At 51.1% G+C, this 13,177-nt stretch overlaps 1 protein-coding gene across 1 annotated transcript; it reads right to left on the bottom strand.

Annotated features, from left to right (window-relative positions):
* Nucleotides 1-1,511: 1,511 nt before the first annotated feature.
* On the bottom strand, nt 1,512-13,045 carry C18H12orf43 (chromosome 18 C12orf43 homolog). The gene is made up of 6 exons (XM_063144059.1): nt 12,670-13,045; nt 9,367-9,412; nt 6,232-6,330; nt 3,660-3,733; nt 3,129-3,222; nt 1,512-2,237 (listed from the first exon to the last, which is right to left on the bottom strand). The coding sequence occupies exons 1-6, from the start codon at nt 12,956-12,958 to the stop codon at nt 1,871-1,873; spliced, it is 969 nt and encodes a 322-aa protein (XP_063000129.1). The 5' UTR covers nt 12,959-13,045; the 3' UTR covers nt 1,512-1,870.
* Between the last annotated feature and the right edge of the window lie 132 nt (nt 13,046-13,177).

Genomic DNA, 13,177 nt, shown 5'->3' with positions numbered 1-13,177 from the left:
CATCAAAGACTTTTCTGTTGCTAGAATGAAACCAAAACTGTTCACATCCCAAGTGTTGGGAGGGAAACCCAGAGGGGAAAAATACTGAGCAAGGAGAAATTGGAACCAAATTATGCAAAAAAAGAAAAGAAAAGTTTGCACCATTAATTGAACCCATCACCTTTGCTTATTTTGTGCTCTGACAAACGAGGAAACTAGTATCCGAGGTGTCCCTTGTGACCTGTTGGGTACCCTGAGTCACTAGTTGCCTTCTTAGAGCCACCAGACTCAGACTGCAGAATTAACGGCCTGTTCAGCTGTATCTTGTAAATATATTTAATTTTCAGTAAATCAAATGTGGGATGGAGGATTGTATCTACAAGGCTATTGTGTATTTCGCCAGTTTATAAAGTAAGCAAAGCTATGTTTTAGTGGACTTTTAATATTCCAAAATTTGCGAGTAACAGCAAGGTAAGCTTGTTATTAGGGTAGTCAAAAAAGTGGGCAAGCTTTCAAGTTCAGCAGAATTCTTGATTCTGGATGTTAAGCAAAAACAACCCCAAAAGGGGTATTGGGGTGGGGGGAGATTTTGCTGGGTAAGATTTTTTTTTAAAAAAGCAACAGTGCTTTATACCCCAAGATTTTACATGCTCTTTTTTTTTTTCAGGAGTTGGGTAACTTACTGTTCAGAGCTTTACGAATGTTTTTCCCCAAGTGTAAAGCAGGCCTCTCAAGAGAGGCACTGGCAGTTACCAGGGAAACAGAAGCACCACCCCAAAACCTCTGACAGCGTTTGACTGGCAGAAGGCAGAATGAGATCAACATGCTTCTCCGTTATTACCAACATTGAAGGCCATATGTCCTCCTCTGTGGGTTGAGTAGCCTATGGGTTGGTTTGTTGGTTGGTTTTCACAAGCTCTCTCCTGTTTAGAAGTATACTGTGGGATCAGGCCGAACTTGCAACTGTGCCCTAGAAAGTGCTATTTTCATGTCAGCAACAGTCAGAAGTTGTTATTCTATTCTACATGGATCTAGACTAGTGCATTCTGGTGGGTGGCAAAATCCCTTAAAACAGGAATAGGTGCCTGGAGCCTTGCAGGGTGTATCTCACCCTGGAAGCAATTTTTATTTGGCTTCTGAGAGCCCTATTAAATTTGAATTAAGGTCTAGTAAAACATTTGCCCAGAGATCCACTCCTAAGGAAAAGAGAAAAAAAATATTGAGAGAGCGGCCACGTTTTAAGGGATTCTGTATGCAATGTCTTGGCTATTGACTGAGAAGCCACATCAATCCATGAGGGGGCAAGGCCAAATATATCCAGAAATACTACCGTTAGACACCCCAGCTTATGAGACAGAGATCCTCTGAATCAAAGAGGTCCTTTGCTGCAGAAATTGGATTAAGAAACCAGGGGAAACCAATTAACTGCTGGAAAGGTTCTCTCACATTCTCCACCAGGCCCCAATGGACCTTCCAATGAAGCCGGACCTTCTGCATGAAAAGGAGACCCAGGGAGGCGACTCCAGTTAAACTCTCATGTAGCACTTCGGCAGATTTAATAGCACAAAAATCAATTTAGGAATGGGGAGAAGACACAGAGAAGGGGGAGCTATGAAACAATGTGCTTGACACTAGGAAGGAAGGGAGTTTCCAGTTAGAGCAGCTGCTTTGGTATGCTGGGCAGAAAAGCATCCATACGCTACTACAGTCAGAGTTTCACAGAGTCTCCCGTTCAGTCTGTTCATCTTGTCATCAGCAAGACACAAAAGCCAATGCCCAAATACATTCTCAGTCTTTAAGGTGCCACAAGGCTCCTTGTTGTGTGCGCTGCAACATGGCTGCCCCTCTGAAAATCAGCAACTCTCCTCGGCACCAAAAGTCCGTGGGACCTTCATTCTGCCCTGGCTTGCACTGTCTTCCGTTTCTTCGTCTTCTTCTTCTTCTTCTTTGCCATCACTCCGCCTTCCGTGCCTGTGTTCTCTGCTCTCTTACATGCCCCATTGAGGCACGAGGACCCCTCAGTCTCAGTGTCCGCCTGGTCCTTCTCCACTGAGTCTTTTGCGTCCTGCTCACCATTACTCTTCCCTTTCAGTTTGCTCTTTTTCCTCCTCTTCTTCATGCTGGGCTCTGTGGCCTGGGAACTCTGGTCCTGGCCAGAGTCTTGGAGCACGGCTAACAGTCCACCTTGTTTTAGGATGTCTGCTGCTGTCACAGCAGCTTCCTGGCATCTCTGCCATTCTTGGTCACTGTCCAGCTCGCTGGAAGAGTTACAAACAAAATGGGGAATGAAGCATGATCTACTTGCCTCCATGCTCCACATACTCTCAGGGCAGAGCGACTGCAAAGTTGGATATTACGTGATTCGAGAGGTGCTCCATCAAGCCCTGAACCGGGGAGGCAGAACGTGTTTCTCTGGGTGCCGAAGCGCTCAGCGGGAGCCAGCTCAGCGCCTCCATTTACCTGCCCCAGCTGAAAACAATGCAGCCAACTTAGCATGCACGAGCCAGAAAAACTGAAAAGCTCAGGCACCCCTTTAATGAAGACCTGACCTATCAAGGCGAGGAACTGCGAGGCACAAACAGGCTCAAGCCTCTGCCCTCTCACAGCCCCCAGCCCTGACAAGACACCCTAAAACTCATTCGGGCTCATTCCCCTGGCAGTGAAGTCCCAAACGCCTGCTCTGCACAGAGGGGGGCGTGGAGGGGATTGGAGAGACACAGCAGGACCAGACAGCGAACTGATTCACGCATCATGGCGGCAAATCTTGGGTCATTTAACCTACCATTTGCCCCCTACAAATCAATAGCAGCCTCCATCAAGCGCCACCCGGCACCAAGGCAGCCCTGATGGAGGTGCCAGGCGGAAGGTGCTGGCTGGCGTCCTTCCACCCTGCGCCTGAGTTAGGATGGCTTCATCTGCTTCCGCCCACTGAGGACTTTGCGCACCGCTCCCCTTCCCAACTGGAAGCGTGAGCGGCGTGCTAAGCAAGGGAAACCCCTGCCAGGCTTCGGGGGCAGGGCTTGAGAGGAGGACGGGGCCTTGCCTGAGGCCCCACGGGCCAGGAGAGCTGGCCTGGGGGGCCCATTCAGGTGCACGGGCCGGAGGTTCCCCACCCCTGCTACAGCCCCTGCATTCACACAGCATCTCACCTGGAGCTGGAACGCTGATGCCGTCTCCTTCCAGAGGGCAAAGGTTCTGGTTTCCCACAGTCCCCTGGGACAGATGAGGAAAACAGGCGAAAGCCTAAGCCGTTGGAAGAAAAGAAAAGATGGAGGTATTAGCGACGCCCACGGGCTAGGGCCAGGCTGGGCGCTGCCGGGCCCTCATCTAGACCTGGAGGGCGCGTCCTCCACCTCAGGGCCCCTGAGGTCAATTGCGAGAGCTGGAGGCTGGACACGCAGCACATCCCTGCTCTGCTGACCAACCACGGGGCAGAAGGCGGGACTTCCAGCATTGACCACAGGCCTGGCCAGTCCAGAGGCTCTGTGCTGCCAGGCAATTGGAGGGCCCAATGTCGCTCATGCCTCGCCCCTCCTGCACCTGACTTGCCCCCCCTTAAGGTTTGAGTCCGCAGAGCCCCAGGGTGCTCTCAAGGCCCTGCCTCAGGCTCCTCAAGGACCAGAGTTCCCAAGGCAGCGAGCTGAACACACGGGGGCACAGGGGGGAGGTGGACAACTCACCGTCGTCTTCTGTCCTTGAGGCGGCCATGTCCTTCTGCAGGGGCCAGAGCGGAGGTTCCACGGGCTTAATCGAGCTGAAAGGAAGAGCAGCATTTGCACCACGGAAAGAGCGCAAAGGTGTGGCGTTGCCAAGGCTCCCTGTAAAAGGCCGGGCGTTGCACAAAGGATGTGGCCGGCTCAGCCGCAGCCCTCCCTCGGCGCTCCCCCCGCCCCCAGGGCTGCCAAATGGCCCCACGGCTTGTGCTTGGCCCGCATTCTGGCCAGGGCCCCCCCCAGGGATGGTTTGCCATCTTTCTCTCACTCTTCTTTTAAAAAGAAAGCAAACCTCTAACCCTTTTAGAACCAGAGATGTGAGGCAAAATGTGCAGGAAAGGAAAGGAAATGAACCTCTCGTGCAAAGCACTTGAGTCATTGCTGACTCCTAGAGGGACGTCTGCTTTCGCTGACGTTTTCTTGGCAGGCCTTATAGTGGGGTGGTTTGCCGTTGCCTTCCCCGGCCGTTATTACCTTTCCCCCAGCTAACTGGGTACTGATTTTACCGACCTCGGGAGGATGGAAGGCTGAGTCGACCCGAGCCGGCTGCCTGAAACCAGCTTCTGCTGGGATCGAACTCAGGCCATGGGGAGAGTTTCAGCTGCAGAAACTGCTGCTTTACCACTCTGCGTTTTGTGGGGAACTGGCCGACTCCCACCTGGTGCTACTGTAGCCAGCCAAGACTGGCCTGCAGGGGAAGCCGTGACAGAGAGAGAGAGAGAGAGAGAGAGAGAGAGAGAGAGAGAGAGAGAGAGAGAGAGAGAGAGAGAGAGGGGAAGCCTAGAGCCACAACTGCCCAGAGGTGAAAGCTATTCCCCCCCCCCCCCCAGGACCAAAGAACAACCTGCCCATAGAAAACGATGCTGCAGAAGTCCAGGACTTTTAATATGCCTGTGGCTGCGGAATAACACGGCCCCTCACCGAACAAAGATACAAAAAACTAGGCATTCATGTTCTTTTGAAGTTAGGTCTTATTTTGTTCTTGGAATTTTTTTTTTAGAAAGTTCTGAAGCCAGCCAATGCAGCTGCTTACAGCCTTCCCCATCCTGGAGCCCCCCCCCCCCCCCAGGTGTGTGGGACTACAACTCCCTCCTCCTCTAGGGATGGTATCTCCATAGCACACATTTGGAGGGAAGCGGTGGCGGCCAGAGTGGCGGTGGCGATGATGGCGGCAGGCTTACGACAGCCTTGCAATGTAGTCCACGGTTAATATTGCAGGTTAGAGGTGGGGCTGAGGCTGGTTTGGATTCCCAACCCCAGACCTGCCGTGCAGAACACTTTGTGTGTCGCTGTCAAGGTCACTCCAGTTCTGCTCCCCCCTCCGAGCCCCTCGCAAACTAAAGGCCGTGGCTCAGTCACATGCAGAAGCCTGCTGCTGCACTGAACTATGTGCAGAAAAGAGGCATTTTTAAAAGTGTACAAAGGGTGGGGGGAGATAATCACATTTTCCTGAAAAATAAGAGCAAAATCTGCAATATGGGAAGGCTAACTTTTTATTCATTATTGATTTAAAACCTATTTCCCTGAAAAGGGAATTCAAGGCAGCGAAGAAATGAAGTCAACAATCTTAAAAACCCAAATAAACAAACAAATAAACAAATAAACAACAACAAGAACTTTATAAAAACAGCAGTTAACTATAAGAGCTAAGAAACATTCAAGGGGGATGAAAACATTTCGCCAAATGCCTCCTTGAGGAGCCAAGTTTTCATATACCACTTGAGCAGCCCTGTGTTGGGCCTGGTACGTCTCTGTTGCCAGAGGATTCCACATGGTGGGTGCAGCCACCAGAAAGGTCCTGCACCAGGGGGGACCAACTCTGGAAGGTCCGGGGACCAGTTTCCACCCCTTGGAACCCACGAAGGGCTTCACTGCAGCCATTTGGCAATGAGAAAGAAATCCCATCAAAGCAATAAATACTTCATGTGTGCCCCCTTCCCTTCAGGCACAGGAGTTTCCTGCAGAGTACACAAGAGCCCTTCACCTGGAACATAAGAATTCCCAGACAAAGGTGGCTTCTATTTACAGGTCTCAGAAATATTAAGGGAGCAATCTCATGTCCCCTAGACAGCTGGGGGGGGGGGGGGGGCTGCAGGATTTTTCAGTTTCCTGGCTCCAAGCTCACAAACAGGGCTCTGAGCTTTGAGCCAGGAAACCATACTCCCCTCCCCCTCCCAACAAGTGCCAGCTACCTCTCCGTGCTTGCGGAGATGGGGAAAAGGAGGCATTCCTAGGGGCGGGGAGGGGCGGAGAACAGGGCAACAGCCACACGACAAACCCAATGGCCTCTTTCCCCACCCCACCCCAAAGCCTCTGCGAGACACGCAGGAACACTAATCTTGCTTAAGTCCAGAGTGGGAGGCACGACGCGCTTCCTGCTCTGCATAGGACATCCGTAAGGCTCCACGTTTGGGGGCTTATGAGTAGCCAGGGCGCATCCATAAGGGTGTGCCTGAATTCTCTTTCTTCTGGGAAAAGCTTTCAAAAAGCCTCTAGGTCACACCAAATAACTATGGTTTAATGAAATATTTGCAGCTACCTGTCCAGGATGGCTCCCAGTTTCTTTGCAACGTGTGCTCGAAATTCAGGGGTGGTCTGCAGTTCATTTCCATCCTGCCCGTGACCACTGGCCCTTTCTCTGTTTCAGGAGAACAAACACATCAGTACTTCTTTTGGAGGCTGATAGCAAACTGCTTCCTCGGACTTCAAACAGAGGGACAGGAAGAAGACCTGGAGAACGGGGATGTTCCACCTAGCGTGTGGTGCTTAAGGGAGGCTTGCCTCGAAAGAAATTGTTTAGGTGGCGTCTCGTTACAATGCCGAAGGACTTCTGTAGAGCCTTCCCGTACGTGAGCATCGGCATCAATTCAGTTTGACCACTACAAGACAGGGAGGTATAAGGAGCAGTCTTTAACATTACTAAACTGCAAACCTATGCACACTTACCAGGGAGTAAGTCCCACTGAATTCAATGAGGCTTACTTTTGGATAGGTTTGCACTGCTAGTTTTTAAAAAAAGATGCAGGAAATTACGGAGCTGCTAGTCCAGCTTTCGCCAGCTTGGTGCCCTCCAGATGTGTGGACTACACCTCCCATCATCCACAGCAAGTATGGTGATCATACTAGGCAAAACAGTGAAAAGCATTATTAAAGCTACAATAATTGTACAGTGCAAAACATACAGAAGAACAAGCCTTGCTGAGGACGAATTGACATGGCTTCAAAGAATTCTTTGAGAGCATCACCAAACACACAGGTGAGGTGCTGTAACTGGGGATCAAAAGTGCTTTGGTCAAAGTCCCTGAACAAAGGCACTAAAGTGGTCTTAGCAGTATTGGAGTAAGAAAGTAGATCAGTAACAGTAAGAAAATGTTGACTTTGGGATTGTTAGAATTATTCAATTCTATTTATTTTTAAAACCAATACAATCTTCTTTTTTTAAAAAAAAGGAACAGAAAAGCACAGGGTAGGAACAAACAGGCAGTGAGACGTAAGAGAGGCAAGCGCAGATTAGAGATCAGGGGGCCCAGATAAAGCTTCACGAGTTTTATTCTGAGATAATAACCTGGCAGAAGAGGCACTACACCTTTCCCCATCTGTCTGGCATGAACTCATATCCTGATTTGGAACACACGAGGTCTGCTTTCAGGGACTGGTGTATGTTAGGGTGACCATATGAAAAGGAGGACAGGGCTCCTGTATCTTTAACAGTAGCAGGTGTCATTTGTATGCATGTCACACCTGGTGAAATTTCCTCTTCATCACATGCAGGAGCTATACTGCAGCTATACTGTGACCAGATTTAAATGAAGGCAGGGCACCTGCAGCTTTAACTGCTGTGATGAAGAGAAAATTTCAACAGGTTCTCCATATATACAAATGACACCTGCTGAAATTATCTTTTCAATACAACTGTTAAAGACACAGGAGCCCGGTCCTCCTTTCCATAGGGTCACCCTAGCGTACGTGAGCTTGCAGGAAACTACTACCAGCTCAGAGAACAATTATTGCCACATATGCTTGAGCAAGAAATGCTCATACCTCACGGTGGCAAAACCATCTTCAAATTAAATCAGAGTTCAAAAGTTGAGAGAAGAAAAGCATCCTTCTCAACAGCCCCAACTTCAGTTACCTTCCAGGAAACATCCGAGTGTTTCAAGTGGTAGTTTCACCACCGTTTGCAAAACCACTTTGAGTAACCTCTCTTGAGAAAACAGTGAGGATTTGCCCTCCTGATGCAATGCAAAGTGAAGGCCAGTCATAGCTGGGGATGCTGGGAATTGTAGTCTACCACATCCGGAGGACACCCAGTTGGGGAAGGCTGCCATAAAGAAAGGCTAGGAGCCCAAGCCTATGAGTTGCGCTTTTGATGGAGGGCTCTGAGTTTGGGACCCTCTGCCTCTGCTATGGTGGCAAGAACCAAGCAGGGTGGGAGGAGGAGGAGGAGGAGGTTTCACCTCTGCTCCTCCGCTTATATTGCACAAAGCAGCTAGATGGGCCAATGGGCCTGTCTAGCTGACTCATCTCTATGTGAGTGACAGCCATTTAATCCTGTGGGGACACAGGAAGCAGCTGCAGCTGCACATACAGTTGCAGCCTCTATGTGTGTCTAAATCCGGCCACACGGCAAAGACTTCCAGGGACTCTGCCCCAACTGTCCCCAACTTGGTGCCTTCCAGATGTGTGGGACGACTGGGAGTTGCAGTCCAATGCATCTGGAGGGCATCCGATTGGGGAAGGCTGCTCTACCAGTGCAAAAAGCAGCTGCAGGATTCCTTCATGGATAAGGTGAGCCCATGAAAAGGAGGACAGGGCTCCTGTATCTTTAACAGTTGTATTGAAAAGATAATTTCAGCAGGTGTCATTTGTATATATGGAGAACCTGTTTAAATTTTCTCTTCATCACAACAGTTAAAGCTGCAGGTGCCCTGCCCTCTTTTAAATCTGGTCACAGTATAGCTCCTGCAGCTTTAACTGTTGTGATGAAGAGGGAATTTCACCAGGTGAGATATGCATACAAATGACACCTGCTGAAATTCCCTTTTCTATGCAACTGTTAAAGATACAGGAGCCCTGTCCTCCTTTCCATAGGGTCACCCTATTCATGGAAGGCTCCTGTGTCCAAAACACCTTGCCCTTGGAAAGCACCTCCAAGAGAAGGGCTTTCGTCTAGGAGGGTGTGTATTTGGGCTGGCAGTGGGAGGGAAGGAGGCAGCACTCCAACATATATCAGAGGAGATGCAGTTCCAGGAGGGGTGTCTACATGATTCCCATGAATATATAGATCAAGTCTTAGTTTCTAGTCAATGCACTTAAGATCAAAGAACACAGAAAGCTTCCTTATACTGGCTGAGTTTGGACAACACGCTAATCAACTGCGGGGGGGGGGGGGGAGGGGTTAATAGGAACAGAATGGGAAACAACCGTTGATTAGCGTGTCATCTGAACTCAGCCACTGAGTCAGACTTTTGGCCCATCTAGGCTAATATTGTCGACACTGACTGGCAGCAGCGGCTCTCCAGGATTTCAGACAGGGATCTTTGCCAGCCCTCCCCAGAGATGCTGGGGATGGAACCTGGGCCTTTTGGCATGTGCAGAACAGGCGCTCCCCCACGGAGCTACAGTCTCTCTTACTGTCAGGATGTTCGATTAACTTTTAAAACACAAAAAATACCTGATGCTAGATTCAGCTGATGACAACTTGCTCTTCTTCAAGATACCTGCAAAGTTAAAAAAGAGAGTAAAAAACCAAACAAAACTAGAAATAGCCTCAAGAAGAAAGCTCAGCGCTTTCTTCACAAAAATTAAAACCATCATAAAACAACCAACAAGTTAAAAAACACAAATACAAAATACAATATAAAAAGCACAACCAGGATAAAACCACGCAGCAAAATTGATATAAGGTTAAAATACAGAGTTAAAACAGTATAATTTAAGTTAAAATTAAGTGTTAAAATACTGAGAGAATAAAAAGGTCTTCAGCTGGCGACAAAAGCAGTACAGTGTAGGCGCCAGGCGGACCTCTCTGGGGAGCTCATTCCACAGCCGGGGTGCCACAGCGGAGAAAGCCCTCCTCCTAGTAGCCACCTGCCTCACTTCCTTTGGCAGGGGCTCACGGAGAAGGGCCCCTGTAGATGATCTTAAGGTCCGGGTAGGTACATATGGGAGGAGGCGTTCCTTCAAATAACCTGGCCCCAAACCGTTTAGGGCTTTAAATGTCAATACCAGCACTTTGAATCGGGCCCGGACCTGGACTGGCAGCCAATGAAGTTGTAAAAGGACTGGCGTAATGTGATCTCGCCAGCCAGTCCCTGTTAGTAAACGGGCTGCCCTGTTTTGTACCAGCTGAAGCTTCCGGACTGTTTTCAAAGGCAGCCCCACGTATAACCCATTGCAGTAATCCAAACGAGAGGTTATCAAAGCATGGATAACTGTAGCTAGGCTATCTCTGTCCAGATAAGGGCGCAGCTGGTATATCAACCTAAGCTGATAAAAGGTGCTCTTTGCCACTGAGTTCACCTGTGCCTCAAGTGACAGTTCTGGATCCATGAGCACCCCCAAACTACAGACCCGATCCTTTAGGGAGAGTGCAACCCCGTCCAGGACAGGGCAAACATCACCTCGCCGGATAGATGAACCACCCGCTAACAGTACCTCTGTCTTCTCAGGATTGAGTCTCAGTTTGTTAGCCCTCATCCAGTCCATTACCGTGCCCAGGCACTGGTTCAGAACAGTCACTGCCTCACCTGGGTTTGATGAAAAGGAAAGGTAGAGCTGGGTATCATCCGCATATTGATGACACCTCAGTCCACATCTCTGGATAACCTCCCCCAGCAGCTTCATGTATATGTTAAACAGCATAGGGGATAAAATAGAGCCCTGCAGAACCCCATGGCTTAGGAGCCACGGCACAGAGCAATAATCCCCCAGCACCACCTTCTGGAATCGGCCATCCAAGTAGGAGCGGAACCACTGCAACGCAGTACCTCCAACTCCCAGCTCAGACAACCTATCCAGAAGGATACCATGGTCGATGGTATCGAAGGCTGCTGAGAGGTCTAGGAGAACCAACAGGTTCATTCGCAAATAAAAACAATTCTTGAACATGTAAAGCAAGGGCAGGCAAACAGTTGTCCTCCAGATGTTCTCAACACCTCTCATCAAATTGAGCCCACATGGCCAACAGTCAGGGATGATAAGAGTTGTAGTACAAACCATCTGGATAGCATCAAGTTGCTTATTCATGACATAAAATATGGTGGTGATTATGGTTAAAATCCAGGAGAACAGTCATATAGTAGACTTCTCCAACTTGGGGCACACCAGATGTTTAGGATTTCAACTCCCATCAGCCCCAGCCAACATAGTCAATGGCCAGGAATCATAGAATAGTAGCATGGGAGGCCATCGAGTCCAACCTCCTGCTCAATGCAGGAATGCTGAGAGTTGCAGTCTAAATCATCTAGAAGGCATCACATAGGGGAAGGCTGCCCTAGTCTTTATTGCACGTTGCCCTAGAGAAGGCTGTCGTAGCGCAGCCTGGCAAGGGAACAGGGGAGCCAGTAGGACACTGAGTCACTAGGGGGCCTCCCAGAGTGTATTTTGCTCTTGAAAACCCCATGGCTGAGTTCAGACGACACCCTAATCAACAGTTGTTTCCCATTCTGTTCCTATTACTCCACCCCACCCACCCCGTTGATTAGGATGTCATCTGAACTCAGCCTATTTCTCCTTAGACCTGCTCTGTGCCCCCCTCCAACCATGTACAAGGCAGTGCCATTAGAAACAGTTTGTTTTACATGGTCTGAACTGCTGTTAGCATAAGATTACATGAGGGGTCTTGTGTGTGTCAGAAACAGGAAGGGCAATGTGGAGGAAGGAAACAGGAAGGGCAACGTGAAGGGCATGGCGGTTTCAAAGGAGCAAGAGGAAAAGCAGAAGAAACAGGGGAGTGATTGTGGCACACAGAGGATACTGTAGATCAGCTTTCCCCAACCTCGTGCTCCTGCAAGGTGTTGGATTTCCCCAGCCACCACGGATAAGGTGGTCCCAAACAGAAATACATGTGTGGGAGATCCTTTTTGTACAGGGAGAATCATGACCAGCTGTGTGTCTACATCCAAGTTTGCTGTTCAAAACGTATGGCTGAACCCCCGCTGATCTTGAGATCTTCTGGGAGGGCCTTAGGCCCAGTATGACAGAGAAGCAAGATCTAACAGTGCCTGGTGCCGAGTTTTCTGGCCAGTGGCTGTTAGTACTAAAGGGTCTCGTCAGGAAGATTGCAGTGCTGCTACTTTTATTCCTCCAGTGCTACAAGCGCTTATCGGTGTTGGATTTGTTTTACGTTGTGTGTTTGTGTCTTAGGACCATCATACCGTTAGACCTGTTAAAGCGCAGCCCTACGCACACTTGTCCGGGAGTAAGCCCCACTGAAACCAATGGGACGAAGTCAACGTGAGTAACGTGGCCCATGAGAGTTTTAGTCGACTGATCAGTGGCCTGGCGAAAACAACAGTTCTGGATTCTGCGCCCTCCCCGCCCTTCCACTTCCCCCCCTTCCTTTTTAGGGACGCGCCTACCCGTCGTACGCAGTGCCGCCTCCTTCAAAGGGGCACCCCGCCCTGGGCCAGGGTTCAGGAGGGCGGCTGCGGGGGGGGGGGAGGAGAGCAGCCCCTGCCGAGCCCCCTCCGGCCTGGGGCAGCGGGGGGGGGGGCGGTCAAAGCCCCTCCTCGACGAGCCCAAGAGATGGGTGGAGGAAAGCGGCCTTCCCTCAGCCTGGCGCCGCCCAGCAGTCTCGGTCTCCGAGGCATGGGCCATCCTGGCTGTGGGTGATGGGAGTTGTAGTCCGGTGGGCACCGGGCTGAGGGAAGGCGGGATGAACGGCCGGGCGGCCGCCCCCAGTCCTTTCGTCCCGCGGGAGCCGTTTGCCTGTAGGGGCTTCCAGGGGGCTCGAGCAGCTCCAGGGCCTCCCTACCGCCGGTGGGGTTCCGCAGGAGCGCCGGGTCCCAGGTGGCCTCCCGGAGGCGCGCCAACGCCAGCGCCGCCGCCCCCTCCTCTTCCTCGCCGCTGCTGCCGCCGCTGCTGCCGGCCGCCGCCATGTTGGACGCCCCCTCGGCCGCGGAGCATGCTGGGGATTGCAGTCCAGGCCCCGCCGGCAGGCTGCGCCACGGGAGAGGAAGGTGGTCGCGCCGGCAGAAGGAGCTCGGGGCAGCTGCTCTCCGCCCTGCCGCCTTCCGGACGTCTTGGACTGCAACTCCCAGCATCCTCGGCCTGGGATGCTGGGACCTGTGTTCCCAAGACACCCGGAGGGCGACGGGTTGGGGCAGGCAGGAGTCAGCTGAGCGGGGCCTGTTCTTCCAGCGAGCGCCTTCCCTCAAGGCGTCTCGGACTACAACTCCCAGCACCCCCGGCCGCCGTGACCCATTCAAGGAGGAGGGAGGCCTGCGCTCGGGCGGCCAGGCGCTCGGGAGGCGGGCCTTCTG

This window comes from Elgaria multicarinata, chromosome 18 (genome assembly GCF_023053635.1).
Source record: "Elgaria multicarinata webbii isolate HBS135686 ecotype San Diego chromosome 18, rElgMul1.1.pri, whole genome shotgun sequence".
Lineage (NCBI taxonomy): Eukaryota > Metazoa > Chordata > Lepidosauria > Squamata > Anguidae > Elgaria > Elgaria multicarinata.
The sequence above is the reverse complement of the archived record's forward strand: the minus strand, read 5'-3'. Positions and strand labels throughout refer to the sequence as shown.